This window comes from Euwallacea fornicatus, chromosome 13, assembly GCF_040115645.1.
Source record: "Euwallacea fornicatus isolate EFF26 chromosome 13, ASM4011564v1, whole genome shotgun sequence".
Classification (NCBI taxonomy): domain Eukaryota; kingdom Metazoa; phylum Arthropoda; class Insecta; order Coleoptera; family Curculionidae; genus Euwallacea; species Euwallacea fornicatus.
Window position 1 is genome coordinate 1065343 of NC_089553.1, and position 18296 is coordinate 1083638.

At 37.4% G+C, this 18296-nt stretch overlaps 1 protein-coding gene across 12 annotated transcripts in view; it reads left to right on the forward strand.

The window, feature by feature from the left end:
- The window catches only part of ASPP (Ankyrin-repeat, SH3-domain, and Proline-rich-region containing Protein), a 92387-nt gene that overhangs the window by 5071 nt on the left and 69020 nt on the right, over positions 1-18296 (forward strand). For 2 of the 12 annotated variants that reach the window (XM_066289022.1, XM_066289020.1), the window contains 2 exons: positions 5578-5713; positions 9027-9122. In XM_066289022.1, coding sequence (XP_066145119.1) covers positions 5578-5713; positions 9027-9122 — 232 coding nt within the window. Of the gene's footprint in view, positions 1-18; positions 61-5577; positions 5714-7761; positions 7847-9024; positions 9123-12398; positions 12730-17818; positions 17866-18296 lie in introns of those variants that run through there. The other 10 variants (XM_066289019.1, XM_066289036.1, XM_066289021.1 and 7 more) reach the window with 10 other exon arrangements.

Here is an 18296-nt window from a genome sequence, read left to right on the forward strand (position 1 = left end):
GCTGAACTATAGATTTGGCTGCTTCTACCAAGTATGCCTTATCATTCGATTGTTCCTGAGGTGCGTCCAGAGTCTGCTGCAAGTTAGCTTATTTTCTGCAAATTACCAATCCCATATACTTTCAGGAAATATTACCTGTTCCATTGGTCAGGGCAGTGTGCCGTTCCAAAGTGGCAGTAAGTGCCCGTTCATTTCGATCAATTTTTTGCATAAATCGAATAAATGCGAGAGTATTTTATATGTACTTTAACCCAGTTGTGGGGTTGAGCTACTTGAGCTTTTAGGCCGATTGGTTTTTTCCTTGTTTGCTACTACTTCAGCCTGTTTTAATCGTTCTTGCCCTATCACCACAATTTTTTCCTTGCCTGGAACAATGGAATAATCCTCGATCAGTAAAAAAGACTTTTGCTTAATTAACTCTTTGGCCTTAGACTTTTGCAATTTTTGCTCGATATTCGCAGGAAGAAATCTTGTGGCAGTTTCAGGAAAGAGAGAAGTAAAAGGTTCAGATAGATCATTAGTGGCTGTGGGACGAGTGGCGCCAATGGTTTTAACATAGGGGATGGTAGAAGTATAGGGTCAGAAAATAGGGATTATGGCTATTAGGAAAAGGTAGACAGGAAGTGAATATACAGGGTGTTTCAGTTTTAAGTTGTACAACTTTAATAGCGTATTGAACGTTCAAAACTAATGTCAGTTTGCTATATTAACTAACGTACAATAGGACCTCCTTTAGCAAGTATAGGAGGTTTAAATTTAATTTACAAAAAATGGAAAATATTAAATTTCTTTAAAAAGGGCTAGAGATTCTTTAATATATCTATAATGAAATTTTGACGTTGTTTACGACTATAAACGACGCATATGTTTTACTGGGAAAAAATATTTATTAGCTTTTTCTGTGGTGTGTTCATATCCACGTTAGGAGATATTTTTCCAGAAAACATGGTATACTATTGCCTTTTCTGAAAATAAAAATTATTCTTGAATTCGTCGTTCAATTTTGGAAAAATAGTCTGTTTTCAGATTTTGTGTTCGACCCATTGTTTCCAAGTAAAAAAATTAAAATAGTTTTAATGAACGTTTAGTTTGCTTACATATTAATACTAATTTGATACCTACATACAGGGTGTCCCGAAATTAAAGCACCATATTTAAACAACGTAAATTAGGTCAAAAAATAACACCAAAACTTTAAATAAAACAATGTCGGAAAATGCTTCCTTAATGAGGTATGCCTCTTTAAAGACGTAACTCTGATGATGGTAATTTTGAAATATTTCCAAAACGGTGCAAGATAACTTTATGAAATTTGGTACGATTTTATACCTTATAAGCCTCAATTGACTGATGTGGCTGAATGGAAATTATTTCGTCAGAGGCGTGCTGCACGGGTAGTGTCGGGGTTAAAAAATGCTAGATTTTTTTTATGTGCCCCATTTTTTAGTTGCTGATGCAAAATTATGAAACCATATACGCTTCCAGAAAAAAAAGACACTCTTGGTTCACGATGCTAGGACGCTTCGTTTTCGAATAAAATGAATTTAAACATTACAATGCATGACAAATACAAATGATGCTTAAAGCGATATTTTATTAAACACATCAAAACGATTAAACAATAATAAAAAACGAACAAGAAATTTAAATGACGCACTTTCAAAGTAAGTTTTCAAATAAGTTTCCGTTTTGTTGGATACACAGTCTAGATCGTTTTTTTATGCTCTGGGAGGCACGGGAAATTTGAAACGTATTTTCTTTTATTTGATTAGCAGCTAAGTTGATTCTATCCAACAGTTCTTCCCTCGTGTTTATTTCTGTGGCATAGATTATGCTACACATAAAGCCCCAAAAAAAATAATCCAGGGGATTAAGGTCAGGTGATCGAGGGGGCCAGGTTATTGGACTACCTCTTCCTATCCACCTGCCTGGAAACTTTTCATCAAGCCAATTTTTCACGTTATTTCCAAAGTGAGCTGGTGCCCCATCTTGTTGATAATACATTTGCAATCGGGTATGCAATGGTATATCTTCTAATAGGCCTGCCAGCTCATTTTGAAGAAAATGTAAATAGTGTTGTGCTGTTAACCGGTTTGGAAATACAACTGGTCCTATTAATCTATTTCCTATGATACCTGCCCAAATGTTGACAGAAAACCTATGCTGAAAATGTGTTCTCCTTACGACTTTTGGATTTTCATACTCCCAATAATGTGTGTTATGGATGTTAAATGCTTTGTCTCTCGTAAAACTAGCCTCATCAGACCACAAGATATTATGTAAAACATTTTGGTGATTCAAAACCCACTGGCAAAAATTCATCCTAACTGTAAAATCTTCCTCTCGTAAGTCTTGAACCCTTTTATAGTGAAAGGGATGCAATCCCTGCATCCGAGTCATTCTTCCTATCTAAAAATTAATATTCGAAATAACTGTTTATCTGTTGTTATTTTAACGACTGTATTTACGATCGATTTTGGTATGTTTGTAATGTTTTCAAGCGTTCTTAGAGAAATTTGAGGATTTTCTTCTATTCGATTAAGCACATCCTCGAAATCGTAATCTACTGTAGGTCTTCCTTGGCCTCGAGAACGTTGAAAAGAACCACATTCGATTAAATTTCTATGTACTCGACTAAAAACAGATCGAAAAGGTATTCTTCTTCTCGGGTACCTCCTTCTGTACTCTTCTACGGCGGCTCGCGAATTACCATTACAGAACCCATAAATAAAATGAATATCGGCAAGCTCCCTACTTGAAAATTTCTCCATTTTTCACTAACAGCTTAATAATGACACAAAGAAACTCCCCAACAGAATAAATATAAACAAACATCAAATTGACAGTCAACATTGTTTAATATTTCGTAGCCTACTATTAAGTTTTCACAGAAAGTAAATCATTTGTATTTGTCATGCATTGTAATGTTTAAATTCATTTTATTCGAAAACGAAGCGTCCTAGCATCGTGAACCAAGAGTGTCTTTTTTTTCTGGAAGCGTATATGGTTTCATAATTTTGCATCAGCAACTAAAAAATGGGGCACATAAAAAAAATCTAGCATTTTTTAACCCCGACACTACCCGTGCAGCACGCCTCTGACGAAATAATTTCCATTCAGCCACATCAGTCAATTGAGGCTTATAAGGTATAAAATCGTACCAAATTTCATAAAGTTATCTTGCACCGTTTTGGAAATATTTCAAAATTACCATCATCAGAGTTACGTCTTTAAAGAGGCATACCTCATTAAGGAAGCATTTTCCGACATTGTTTTATTTAAAGTTTTGGTGTTATTTTTTGACCTAATTTACGTTGTTTAAATATGGTGCTTTAATTTCGGGACACCCTGTATATAATCATTATACAAATTGATATATACTTAATAACTTTTAACGTAAAAATATTCAACACTTATCTTTACTCTTAAAAAAATGTGGGATTTTTTTTCCTTTTAAAGTTTTCAGTAAACTGGTGATATCATTTCGTTTTCATTATTAATTTAGGACGAGCATTAAAATTATTTTGATTTCTTTAATTGAAAATGTTGCTTTGAACAAAAAAATCTCAAAAGAGACTATTTCTCCAGAATTGTACGAGGAATTCAAGAATAATTTTTTACTTTCAAAAAAACCTGTGTGTACCACTTTTTCTAAAAAAATATTTCTTAACATGAAAGTATTCACGCCACTGGAAAGGCTAAAAAATATTTTGTCCAGTAAAACATATGCGTCGTTTATAGTTGTCAATATCTTTAAAATTTATTTAAAGAATCTCTAGCCTTGTTTGAAGCCATTTAAAATTTTCCAATTTCTAAGATAAATTTAAACCTTCTGTGTCTATTAAAGGAAGCGTCATTGATTGTTGGTTTATATAGTAAACTGACTATATTTTTGGATGTTCAATACGCTATTAATGTTACGAGTTAAAACTGAAACACCTTGTAGAGGAATCTAAATGACGAAACATGGAATAACTGAAGGACACGGGATGTTCTTATCAATATTAATATTCAACACAACATCTCTAGTTCTTTTCCCAATATGTTGAAACCGAGCAGAGCCAGACAAGAAAACACAAAAAAGTTGTTTCTAGATGCACATTTTCTTATAGGTACTTGTAAGCGCAGTTTCGGCGGCCTTTTTGGCTAGCTGCGTGATGACTTGACGCGCAGCTTTCTCTTCCGGCTATTACATGGCATTATCAGCTGCATCGTATGCAACCTTTTCAGTGATGTTTGAAGCATTTTAGTCCAGTTTGTGGCCTTTTGTTTCTGCAATCTGGATATTCCCAATCTCTTTCTCAATCTGAACGGCGTGAAAGCATATAATACAAATTACACAATGAGGTTTCATGGTGAGATCTGGAATGTTAATGACATCTGCTTTGTCGGTTACAATTTGTTGACCAACGAAAAGAGTTCAGTCTTTCCAGTTTTTCTTAATTGAGTGAAATTTCTGGTAGACACGCAAAAGTTGGTATCTATTAAACTTGATGAAGGAATCCATTTTCGTGCATTATAGCCTTCCCGTCCGTTCCTTTGTCAGGATGCGCAGATAAGAGAACTCATTATCGAAGTTATTAGATTTCCATTAGTGAATGGTGTGAACACACTTCATTAACGGCAATATCAAATTCGCCTTCTGACAGAGCACGATAACGTTGTTGATTTAATTTGTGTTTAATAAGGTGGGAATTTGGATTCATTAAAGGCTAATTCGGTTTCCGAGCGAGGAGTATTTTAACGAGAGTGCATCGTCACACATGCAATCAGATATTGACCTTCCGAAGCTCAATATTTAGCAAACTAACATTAAATATGTATGGATTCTGGGAGAATGTTTAAAATTCCGTTCTCATTTGGTAATAACATGGTCTTTGAAACGCGACCGGGGCGTTGAAATACAATATCCAAAGCCGTTTTACATGTCTGGTCAACGTCCCCACCGAAATGGATTGCTTCTTTCTCATTGTCCGGGGTATTGAATGTTTTATTTGAGCTTTTGATTGTGGTTTCTCTTCAAAAGTGTGCACTTGACGCACCACTAATTTCAAGTGTCGACTTTCCGTCTTAGTTTGTTGAATATTGAGTCGCAATAATTAATCTCGACAGGGACGGAATTCATCAGTTTTCTCAGAATGTTTACTGTGTAAGTATTTGCGAAAACGAAAAGACGTTCCTGTTTACCGTTGTCAGGGCGTTACTGCACCCCAGTAAATATTGACACTTAATAGGGCTTTAGTAACCCAAAACTCGCACTCGTTTTATATCTCTATTTTTTTTGTTTTGAGGCTGAAATACAATATCAAGCAGTCATTATTGGATTTTTATTAAAGAGAATACTATTACAGGATTTTGTGTTTAATTGCCCTGTCCCTAATGAAGCATAAAAGCGTACGCCAAAGAATTTTTTTAATGAATTTCATCATTCTGCGGGGAATGTAATTAATAACTGAAACACGCTAATAAAAGGGCTAAAAACGCGCGTTAATTAACCGACCAATTTCAACACGATCATTTTGAATGTGCCAGCCAGTCTTTCAGATTATTCGATCATCATTAAAATCCTTCTTTCAGATGATAGTGACAGTGTTCAATTATGGGACCAAAACAGACGTTCCAGTGACCCCAGAAACGACGGTTTCTGATATTATTGAGTGCTGCAGGGACCCTGGAGACGAGAATTGCGACCTCTTGTGCCCGGAGTACTTAGGTAAAGTCGTTTTAAACTCTTCATTCGATCATTAGGAATCATAATTAACCTCCTCTCCGAAATTGCATTCTGCGTCTTTTATTGCGGAAAACAATTTTTTCTCATTCTCAACCATATTCAAAGTAAATAGAAGGTTTATCATGATGTCACAATACTAAAATAATTTACCAATTTTGAGGTCTGCTGCTTTCTGTGATTTTTAAAATAGTAAGTCACTAAACGTTTTTATAGAATGTAACATTAGAAGAGATTCCAAATTTATGGCAGTAATGTGTAGTAAGGGGGAAAAAAAGGTTCCAATGTTACCACATTAAAGTTATGTATGCCTTAATCCTAATCTCCCCTCTCAAAGGGACAAATTTAATATCGTGATAAGCAGATAGGTTACGAAAATTGAAGGGGTGACCCAATTGAACTCACCCGATGTGATCCATGATGAATAGCCGAAACAGAAACGACGATGTCTGATATTATCGAGTGCTGCATAGAGACCCTGAAGATGAGAAATGCGATCTTTTGTGTTCGGAATACTTAGGCAAAGAAAGCTAAAGCCCTTTAATGAGTATTAGAAACCATAATTAATCCCGTTTCGGAGTTTTCGTTCCGCATTTTGTCTGCTGTTTTATATTTTTTCTTTAGTTTCATATATAGTCAAATGAAAAGGAAGGCTTATTGTGACGTCACATTTATACAATGATTGCCCTATGCATTTGACGGCTCAATGAACCTTTTCATATTGTAACATCTGCTGGTGATGGTTTTACTGCTTATACAAGAATAATATACCTATGTCCGTCGAAGTAAATCCTCAGAGTAGCGTACATTAAATGGCTTTATATAACGTAATATCAGAGGAGATTAAAAACAGATTTAATCAAGAATTTATTAAAAGCTAATTATCAAATCAAATTGGCACAATGGTGTCTTGACACCAGATTACTTCATGGGCGGCACGCGGATACATGGCAGTCGTTTTCTGGTAGTCAAACTCGTTTAAAAAAAAATCGTGTTTTGAGCAGCAATTAAAGGCAAAAACGGAATTTAGAAAGAATGTTCAAATATTTTAATTAAGCTAGCTTCCAGGTTTGCTCCATTTAAATTTTTTTAATTAAATATTTCTAATTGTCCACTATTAATTTGGAATGCATAAGACCGTTTATACAAGTTACGCACCTGGTGATTCTAAATAAAATTCATTTTTGCTACAATATGAAAGTCATTCACAGTGGCGTCTCTCTCAACCCGATCATTGCCCCATTATTATTTCAGACACGAAATAATAATTATTACTTAGACTCTCAAGTAATAAGATCAACATCTCACATGTTCGCCTTTATAATTCCAGTTGAAAGCTGTGGATATTGCGGTTGAAGAGGGGCGAAAGCCATAATAATTTACATTCCCCCCGCGTTTACGGTTGCCGCGGTTTTACTATTGAAATGGCAAGGGAAATAATAAATCAGCCTCACGTGTGAGTCCTCCGGGCAATAATGTCGGGTTAATAAATTCATGACTACCGCAATAATAATATCGAGTGCCATCTAAATATACCCTCAAGGCAACTCCTAATGGGGCTGTATTAGACCCGCCATGTAACGCTTGGGCTTAATAAATCTATTTGAGGTACATAGCTGATTTTTTTTTTGTTATCGTCCGGTTACGCTAATAAGCAGGTTCCGAATTACTACGATAGACATAAGCTTGCACATATAGGGAATAAATCCATAAAACGGAAGAATATTTTTGGAGAGCTAAACTGGAGTCGATATAGCCTGGCACCGGTTTCCGTAATAGTCAGTCACGCTATGATACAACGAAAGGCATTCTCAAAGAAAGTTGATTAAAGTCAGGTTTATCATAGAAATTTTTAATTTGCGGAATGTCCCTGATGGGGAACAATATCGAATAAGACAACTAGCAACGGTGTGTTTGTAACATCGTAATTCATTCACATTCATCGATCCAGTGGCCAGTGTAGGCTTCCGTTAATATTGGATTTAGTCGCTGACTTTTTGCGTTTCATATCGGGTGATGTCTCCTTTGTAGACTCGGTGAACGATAAAATGATGGTCGTAACTTCGTCACAGACGAAACACGGAGAAGCATATATCAGCAATAATGGCGCGATCAAAAGTAAGTTGATTTATTGGAAAACTCCTGTCCCCAATCGCTCTGTTCATTGATAGTAAATTCAAATAGTGCGGCAACATTTCATCAATGTGTCTGTTAATTCTTGACGTAACGCCACATCACTGTGTGGCAGATTGACAAAAGATCGTTGCAATGTTGCCAAATATAAGCCATGTACACTTTAATCCCAATCTGCCCTCTCAGTACAGCAAATTTAACACAGTAATAAGCAGATAAGTTGCGAAAATTAAAGGGGCTACTCAATTGAATTCACCCGACATAATCCGTGATGAATAGCCAGAACGGAAACGATAGCTTCTAATTTTATTGACTGCTTCAGAGATCCTGAAGATGAAAATTAAAACCTTTTGAGTTTGAACTATGTATACAAAGAAGTTTAAAACTCCTCAACAAGTATGAGAAACCATAATCAACCCCGTTTCGGACTTTTCATTCCGCGCTTTCCACTCCAGTTTTCCATTTTTTCTTTAGTCTCAATTAAAAAGGAGATTCAATATGAAGTCACATTTCCGCAAAAATTTTCGAATGCGTTTGACGTCACATCGACGCTCATACTGTGAAGACTGATGCTATCAATGGACTCCAAAGTAAATCCCCGAAGTAATGTCCAGAAAACGTCTGTACAGAGCGTGAAAACAAAAAATATTATAAACATATGACTCCAATGTACTGCAAGTTGGCAAAAGAACGGTGTAACGTTACCACTTCTTAGATATGCGTATACCTTAATCCTAATCTCTCCTCTCAGAAGGGCAAACTTAATACGATAATAAGCAGATAGGTTACGAAAATTAAAGGGGTTGCTCAATTGAACTTAACTGATGTGATCCATGATTAATAGCAGAAGATTGGACTGGGCCACAATCGAAGCCGTCGCTGTATATTTTGTCATTGGCTAAAATCAATCATGTGGATTGAGAAGCTCCTGACGCCATACATCAAGCCGAGACCGCAAGATTGATAAGCCCTTCCATTGACATGTAGGCCTATAAAGGGTGTCGGGTGGCAATTTTATGTTAGGTTAATTGAGCCAGAAAAATTGGCTTTGAGAAGGTTTATTTCCATGCTTCTCTGTAAGCGTAGATGATAGTTTTTATTCAAGTTTTAGGTGGGATTGAGCTATGAAAAAGCTGATTCTATCCAATATGTCTCTCTTTTCCAGATAGGCCGTTGAGAAACACAGATCATCCATTGGAAATTTTGCAAAAATGGGGATCTGGCAGACTAGAACTTCGGTACACCACTCTAAGCGTTAACGGTAAGTTTCCATGAGTTGAAACATCAATGGTCATCACAGTAAAAAAAACGCCATACAAATCGTAAACTCGGATATAAATGGACAGTATTATTGAAATTGATAATAGGTATAATCTACAGGATTTATGACCTTTGCAAACGTTCGACCATTCGAACATAATCCAATTTAATTTGGTCCAGCATTAATCAGTATTAAAATGCATATGAAATTGCCATGTCATATTTACTTAGAACAAATAGTGCAGATTTTAATAGGAATCTCTATACGTGCTCTTTTATCAAAAATGAAAAATTTGTATCTTCCTGAGGTAATAGCAGCAAAGGACTGTCCTTTCTAAGCAGTTGGGACAGTTAATAGGAAAACTTTTTAATCTAAGTGTATCCGGGCTCAACAAGCTCTTGAAGTTAGCAAAGCTTCGGCATAACAAGTTTAGTTTCAGAAGCTATACACAAGTCGACTAGGAAACTTATTAAAACTATAGGTAGCGACGAATAATGAGGAGCCTCGAAGTTGACGTGTAAATTTGTGCAAAGTTGACGTGTATTGTGCAGCCCAAAAGATGCACAGAAACTCTGGGTAAACTATCTGGAATTATATAGCTGGGCAAATACCCTAGGAATTGATAGAGTTGCATATTGAACCAGCCAATTCGCATTTTGCAAACTTTTGCGTGGCATGTGTAACTTTCGATACGATTATGAAAGAGCCGTGTTCCATCAGTCAAAATGTTTATTCAGCAAAAGAGGAATCAATTTTTCATTTCTACGAACCGCACATATGACGGAAAAATATCAGGAAGGATAAGTATCTCATTTCGGGCTCGAGTTCCTAAACTGCAACATCTACGATATTTACCCTGACTATTTATCATAGATAGGACCTCTCTTTCTTGGATATTACAAATGACCCTAAGAGTCTTTCAGGAAAATCTCTGTTTTAGGCAGCTCTTTAATTGGCTGCCCATTTGATCCATGAGGATCTCCAAACGATTTTTTATTCCAATTCCCAGAATTCCATTTTAACCGAATAAACACAGTTATATAAAAACTGCCATCTTTTTCCCAGAAAACTTCGTCAACTATCCAGCCATTGATCACAAAACCATTAGTATAACTGCTTTGTTCCGTTTCGTCTGTTTGGCTTGGGTATTAAAAAAGTTTCTGAAACGCAAAGTTTTACCATGCCCATGGTTCGTTTCGACATTATTGCCCATTCAAACGAAGACTCTAATGAGCAGTTTCTCTTCTTTAACCAGTCTATAACTAACAGAAATTAAACTAATAACGATGGCGAATGCACCCTCTATTATATCTTCAGCAGTGGAAATGCAATTTGCGCCCTTATTAAAGTTGTTAGCTCTGTTAGAATTTCACGCTCAGATGGTGCACTTTCCTTTGAGGGCGTCTTTTCTTAGTCCCAGTAAATATCAAATTCGAATTTGCTGTAGGAAAAAAAATGTGGTAAGATCCCTTAAGTTGACAAAAAAATTGAAATTTGGCAATGACGCTCTGCTCTTTCCAGCTATTATTCTAACGTCAGTCTTTTGTGTCAACAAATTGACGAAAAGAGCGTTGCGGCGTTGCCATTTTTGTTAATTTTACTTCATTGACCTTGCAATCTCTGACGTGAGCTGATGGCGCAGACAGTGAAAAATCCGTTTCATGTAAAGTGGGCTGATTCCAATGAATTTCCTTCTCAATTTGTTTTTTCCGGGGAACCCTCAAGACTTTCCCCGATTCGGTTAAGTCACGGTTAAGACCGCTAGAATTTGTATCGAGAAAGATTAATTGATGACTTCGTCGAGAAGGCGCTCTTTTTGCGCAGTCTAAACTTCCGTTTTCGCCTCATTAATCTTGGGGCTTTTTGTTATTGCAATCTAGTCTCCATTGCGCCTAACGTGGGCTATCTGAATTAATTTAAGAATTTCGAGAGGCTCTCAACATTTGTGAAATGGCGGTTTCGTGCCGAAGGCCGAAGGGCGAATATGGGGCTTTTCTGTAGAAGAAATCGTCTTAGTTCATCTTGACATTTCGCTCTGATTGCAGCAATTATCTCAATGGGTACTCATTAGTTCGAGACAAAATAAGCATCTACAGATAGGCGTGTGGTTACTAAATAAGCCGATTTTTGTCCTTACAGGTGCTGGAGTTTAATGGGAAATTAACTTGTTTTATGGAAGTGTCGAAAGGGAATTTTGTTGGACCACTCAGATGATAAATTAAGGATAGAATAAAACCGGCATTTCTAACGCTTAGAAAATTCTCAATAATTTTCGTAATTAACTTCTAGACAATAATAACTTAAATAGCTGAAGCAGCGCCTTTAAGATCACAAAAAACAGGAACTTATGCGATCCTGTATCTCAGAAACTAAAAGGGATTCTGCACAGCATTTTAGTTCAGGTTGTAGAGCGCATCGAGGTGATTAATTTGAGCTGTTTTTCAAAGCATCTTCTCACGGCTTACAGAGATATGGATGTTTGAGGTATGAAAAGTGGCAAAAAATGGGTACCTCCCTTCTTTTGATGATTTTCGGGATAATTTCAAAATTTCTATATATCGTTTTTCGTTTTAATGAAATCATACGGGTTCCACTCTATATATCACCACTCAGTTCCTTTTAAGAAAAACTTAATATTTTTTTGCCCGTCTGATTAATTGTGCATACAAACCGCAACTCTACTAATTAATCCTAAGTTTGGCAGCATTGCTCTGCGCCAAACGGGCACTCGAGGGTGCAACGAAAGACCATTGCGGGAATGCCACTTTCTTGATTTTCGTTGCTCTTAACCTAAGAGTTTTTATTAGGTTCTTCGAGGATACCTTGAGGCATTGAAATCAAACAACAATGAGAATTTCAGGTCAGATTGTATGTACCGGCTTAATGTATATTTAAATGAATTCATATCAAATGACAATGACGAACTTACATGGTACGTTGGAAACATGAATGAATGGGTATTGTTACGTCCCACCTTGAGGCCGGCATTTTTGCGACAGATTAACGTCGCCGTTAAGAGCATTTGAAATTAAGATGTAGTCCCAATTAGGCACTTTCGACGAAACAATGAGGAACTGGGCCCGGCTTAGGAGTGACTCAATGGGTCGTAAAACCAAACTTTTTGTAAGACTCCTTTGCTATTGTTTTGGCATTAGCATAAAGTGATTCCGGGAAAGATGGTTAAACCCTTATCCCGGGTATAGAGCCGGATCGTGACTGGCGTCGAAATGAAACCACGCAGTACCGCGACCACATTTTACAGGTAAGACCATGCTGAGTTCCCTCGCCCCACGCTTCCCTACCACCTCGCAGGTTGCCGTCGAGTTGCGGCGGTACCACTAGTACGAACGTAGGCTGGACTCGCCGCGGAACCATTTCCAACGGTTTTTTCGCCAACGATTTGAATTTTTCAACCATTTTGTGACGCAGACGCGACCCCTATCGCGTGTGTGAAGTGCGTGAAATTCCAGTGATTCAGCAGTGTCATGAGTATCTAGTGCACATTCCTTTAGGAGAGACGAGAACGCCGAAGAGAAAGAGAGGGAGATTTGGAATGCAAAAGTTAAGCACGACTTTCATCGGACACGAAGCAACTGCCGCTCTTTAGGTACTTATTTTGGTTTTAACCTTTTAACGTTTGATCAGCACAAGCTGCATTGGGGCCATTCGTCAATGAATTTCCAAGGGTCAGTTATCCGCGGCATTTGCCGCTAATTGTTCTCCAAATATTTGAAGTGACTGCGATGAGATCGGGGTCAGACCGTCAGACATTCACATTAGGATGTTGAGGTATTGAAAGGCACAAGAACTTGAGTTAAATGATGATCGAAGAATCTTGTCCTGATGGCAAGAGAGGAGAATTGTGATAAATCGCCTTCATCACATATAGACCAACAAATTGCTGTGACCTTTCTCATCTCCCGACATAACTCCCATAGTTTTCTGCCATTACAGTAGCTTATTGCAATTAACATGAGACAGAGGCTGCATGTGTGTGACTGATTTATGGCTTCAAATACAGTTAGATCATTATAATATGATTATTCATTACGCAATTACCTGCGGATTTAATTAATAATATTACAGTTAGTTATGCTAAGTAGAGAACACATGATCAATCTGCTTGCTCAGTGGTTCATATTATTTGGTAACAACCACCATCATGTGGGGGTCTTCCAACCCAATTTGCTTGTGAAGCACATTTATATTCATAACAAAGTTGATTTATATTAACACTCTTCCATGTCAAAAGGAATTCGGCCACTCCTCTCTCTCTCTCTCTCTCTCTCTCTTTCTCCATATCCGAAGAAAGTATTTTAATTTTTCTACCTGTCTACCTACTTTCCTTTCTTCTATTAACACACATCTGCAGGTTATAATGCGTGTTTCTTGCCCTTATAATCTTCGAAATCCATTATTGGTTCGGATTGATTTGATCTGTGGAATGGCTGACCGTGAAAGGACCAAGAACAACCGGAAATTAACGGGATGCAAATCTGCAGCATCTCTATGTTTATTTCAGCATATTGCGATCGTTGGGGTTATTTATGACACTGCACGCTCCATAAATTCCTATTTTGTGTAAATCGAGTACTGTTACTACCAGATTTACTACTAGGCCTACTTATGGCTTATTTTTCAGACTTCCATGACAGATTTATGTTACGGCACTCCTACGCTTTAGCTGAGGCAATAATGCGAGCAAATTTACTTATTGTTTACTATTATGAATATGGTAATTACGTTTGTCGTGGACGTGGGATCATTACAAAAGGAACAAACACTAGATGGAATTAAGGTTGATACGATGGATTAGAAAAAAGTAGCGTTATCGGGACGATGATGGACAATCAGCACTGCAAGTAGAAGCCGGCTTTAACGGTCCTCAGTGCCGCAGGTGGAAGCACAAAGTGTAACGACATCTGTCACTGGGGGCCAGTAAGAGGTAAAGCACAGGAAATCCACTTTGATCGTTACCGGTATTGCAAATTCATGGTTTTATTGGGTTGTGCAATGGGAACTGTGATCAGCAGCAAGCTACGATTCATTTAGGGTTCCAGAGCCTGTAGTTGAACATATGATTCATGTGTGTCCGTTAGAGCAAAAAACGTCATCTATAAAGACTCGAGATTTTCCTCAGTTTCTTTTTAAGGGGCGGTAGAAGGTACCCAATTTTACCACTTTTCAACATTTAAGTGCCGATCTTGCGAGAACCCAGAGAGCAATTAAATTAAAATACAGATGGACCCAGTGAGCTCTATTCATCTGGTTTTTACGGGATGCTGTCTTTTTTTCATTCAAATACATTTCCGTTAATGCAGTCTTTTCGGTTCTGCTTGAAACCAACAACTTCGTAGGATCTTTAGATATTTTTATTGATAGGAAACTAAAAGGATTTTCAGCGTTTTAACGCCCAGGATGTAGTTGGGCTACCTCGGAACTACGATTTTCTAAAATAAGTAGAAAAAAGTAGACCTGACCATTCTGCAAATTTCATTTGGATCTTTTCTTAACACGTTCCCAGGTGAATTCGAATATTTAAATATTTAGATTGAAAGTAACCGGAAATTATTGCCATTTAGTCAATGGCGGTAAAGTTCCGTTTCAACTGTCACCGGATAATTTTTACTTTAAAAGGGGCATGGGTGAAAAACACCGTCGAAAAGACCATAAAAGAGAAAGATTGTTTTGATCGGGGACCGCGAATAAATTCTAATGGCTCAGGACGTGATTCAGCCCGAGGTCTAAATAGGGAAATAAATTACGTTCCTGTGTGTATGGAGAAGGTCAAAGTACCACAAGACGAACTGAATCTGCGAGTGCAGTAAATCTTGAAACAGTTTATGGTCAAATAAAAGCTGTGTTTTTCGATCTTATTGAAGACTGTCAGAGAAGTTTACGTGTCGGTGTAATTTTCCCACTTCTAGGTATAAAAAGACGTACAATGGAGACGCTTTGCGAATTCAGATCAGTTCCCCCTATTGCCTAGAAATGCTATTGTATTCTCCGTTTTGATTAGTGGTACCGTTACTGAAATTATTGTTTTCCGGGCAACAGAGAAAACGCTTTTAGAACGATTATTTACACGATATGGCCAAGGGTGAATTTCAGACAAAAAACGTAGAGCAGAAGTGTCTAGTGCACTACGTTTTTGGTGTCTCTCTTTTAAATGACGGCTAATATGATAATTGTTGGGGGTGGCGGAGGGCGATAGTAACCCGTTTAACCATCAGTTGAACTAACGATATAAAGATCTTAGTTATTATGTTCTGTATTGCGAGCACGTGCTTGAGAACATTGTTCATGGCGGGTTCTAAACCAAATTAATGACAATATTGGCCAAGGGTAAATTTCGGACCGCAAATCTATAGCAGAGGTTTCTCTTCTAAATACCTGTTAATATCGTAATTAATTATTGGGGGTGGCGAAAGGCGATAACAGCCGCTTTAACCATCGTAAAATTTCCATCAGTTTCACAAGTTTCCGACTTATCCGCTTCTGCGGGCATAAAACAGCAGTTTAAAGATCTTGGTTATTACGTTAAGTATTCCCAGCACGTGCATGGGAACATCGTCCATGGCGGGTTCTAAAGCAAATTAATGACAACATGAGATGGGAACGCGTACCCAAGTCGCGCTATGCCCTTGACAAATATGGTTGTGGCTTCGGAACTGGACCTAACAAGAATGTTGTGGCCTTAACGCACGCAAGAACAAATTCCTTTCCCTTTAACAAAGAGTGCAAAGGCCCTTCAAAATCAATGTTGGTTCGCTATTATTACGTAAATTGTTGGCAAACCCAAAACAGCGCCGTTTCTTGGAGGTTGTTGGCTTAAGCGCTAATTAATGACGTTTCCTTGGCGGGCTTAGTCGATGATTCCCTCCAGTGCGGTGTCCATCTTGGACGAGTTTTTGGTAAATTGGTATTTGGACTGCCTGAGACGAGAACCGGTCATTTGTTTTGGGCGAGGCCGGCCGACACGTCTTCATCAATTTCGGAATGGAATCCGCTGATTTGTGCGAAAAATACGGTTAAAGACTTGCACCGTCGATAAATCATTTCAAATGGATGGAGTCGGGTCGGATGGGGTCGCCGCAATCCCCAAAAAGTGCTCTCAAGTGTCTTCAGATGAATCCGTCCTCTAAATTCTCATGACGAGCTTTAAAGAGTCTTTTGCGGTTCAGTCAAAAAGCTAAAAGATGGTGACGTTATCTACCATGGGCAAAATGTCCTGCTTTCCGAGAAAAATAATTTAAGTCTCCATAATAAAAGTAACAACGCAAATACCGGTTTAGTTTTGATTGTACGGACTGGCGTTTGTTTAAATAATTACATATTTTCATAATAAAATATGAAACGCACACTTATCCTAATAAAACAACATTGAATTCACTAAAATGAAAGTGGATTTTGGAACGTAAGAGGCAATATTTTTCCATTTCCCGTATAAGTAGAAGTCAATTGTTTTGTTCGGCTGTGTTCAAAACTTTAGGTTCTGGTACCGCTTAAGCACGGGCCAGAAGAGAAGGGAACCCACGTGGAGTGAAAAGGAATGCAGTGAGGGGCCGAAAGGGCTTTCAAGGGCCTAATCGCAGGGTTTCGCGTTTACCTCTTATTATACAACTAAATGCCGTGCGTTAAAAAAAAATCGGTCAAGTAGGCTTTGAAATAATTTGACACCGAACCCGTATGTCTTTGATATATTCTATGTAACCTTGAACATAAACGAATAAATGTAACCTCACTTAAATATGACTTCGTTTACCATTATTATTTGTCAGACTTTTTTTAAACTGGTCTTTTTCAAGGCTGCACGGACTTGTATGTTGGTTAGTTAAAGTTTTCTAAGTGTTAAAAATGATGTTTACATTTAGAGAAAAAGCCTTTATGGTTGAGGCTTATTTTCGTGATGCACAGTTCATAAACGAATAATGGGTCTTTGAAATTAAACCCTGTTTATTATGCATCTGTTGTAAAATGGGTAAGTAAATCAATGTTAATTAGGTTTATTTATGTTTCCTTTTTTCTTGAACACTAGTAGAAATTAAAATTAAAAGTGGGTTAGGTTTGGTCGTTTGTGTTCAGGATTACGTAGAATGTATCAAGCACGTACGGGCTCGATGTCAAATAATTCCAAAACCTAGTTGAGCAGATTTTCTTTAAACATCCAGTACTATTAGTAGATACATGTATACGGTTTTTCCAGGTAACGTATCAAGCCAATGGCAACACTGTAGTAGTCTTTTGTTGCAAAAACCTGACTAGTAGTCAGCGACGTTGCCGAAGTACAAAGCTTATGTTAAAGTCTATTTCTTGTGTTGAGTAACACTGATAATGGGACAAAGAATAATCGATTGTTGCATCACTACCACCAAAAAACAGTATTTAAATATTAATAATGTGCCTAGTTCCCTAACAAATCGTGACAAACCAATCGGTTATGGGAAGTTTTTGTCGTAAATACCGTAACCCGAGTTTTCAAGCTTGTCTGAATGCTGTTAAAGTTTGATGGTAGAAAAATACTTTCCGTTAATTAAAGAATGTTTGATACCACAATAAGTAAATCCAGCCCGAGTAAAGTTCCCATGAGAACCCAGTTCCAAAGCAATCATCAACTTTTTAAGATAAATATTTCTTCTCCATTTGGCTGGTAAATTTACAAACAATTAAACTTTGCGTGTTAATATCTCTTTCAGGCTTGCGTCGCGTGTCTTTCCTCCTTCGAAACCCCCATAAACGCTTCGTAAGTATTGAAACTGTAAATAATAAGACCTTTTCGGATGGTGATTTGATGCGTTTGTGACTTGTCTAGAGCCGGATCTAACAATTATATGGTTTAATGAGACGAAATTTTCGCAGCGCCTCCCGATATTGTCATTCAGTTTTTCATGGATTAAGTGCGAACCAATGGGAAAGCTTGAATCTAGTTAAATTTACACATTATTGCAGAGCGAATATTATAATACCCAGTGAAACTAAAGCAAATTTAATGCTGACAATCCTATTTCGCCGGGCAAACTGTCTAAATCAAATAGTCCATAATTAGAATAATTCAGTTTCGGGCCCAGCAATTATTGGAACTCGTTTGAGCGAATAATAGAGAATATAAATTAATTTCGTCCCAATGCGGTTTTTGACAACTTGTTGAATAAAATATGTCGCCGGATTAATTAT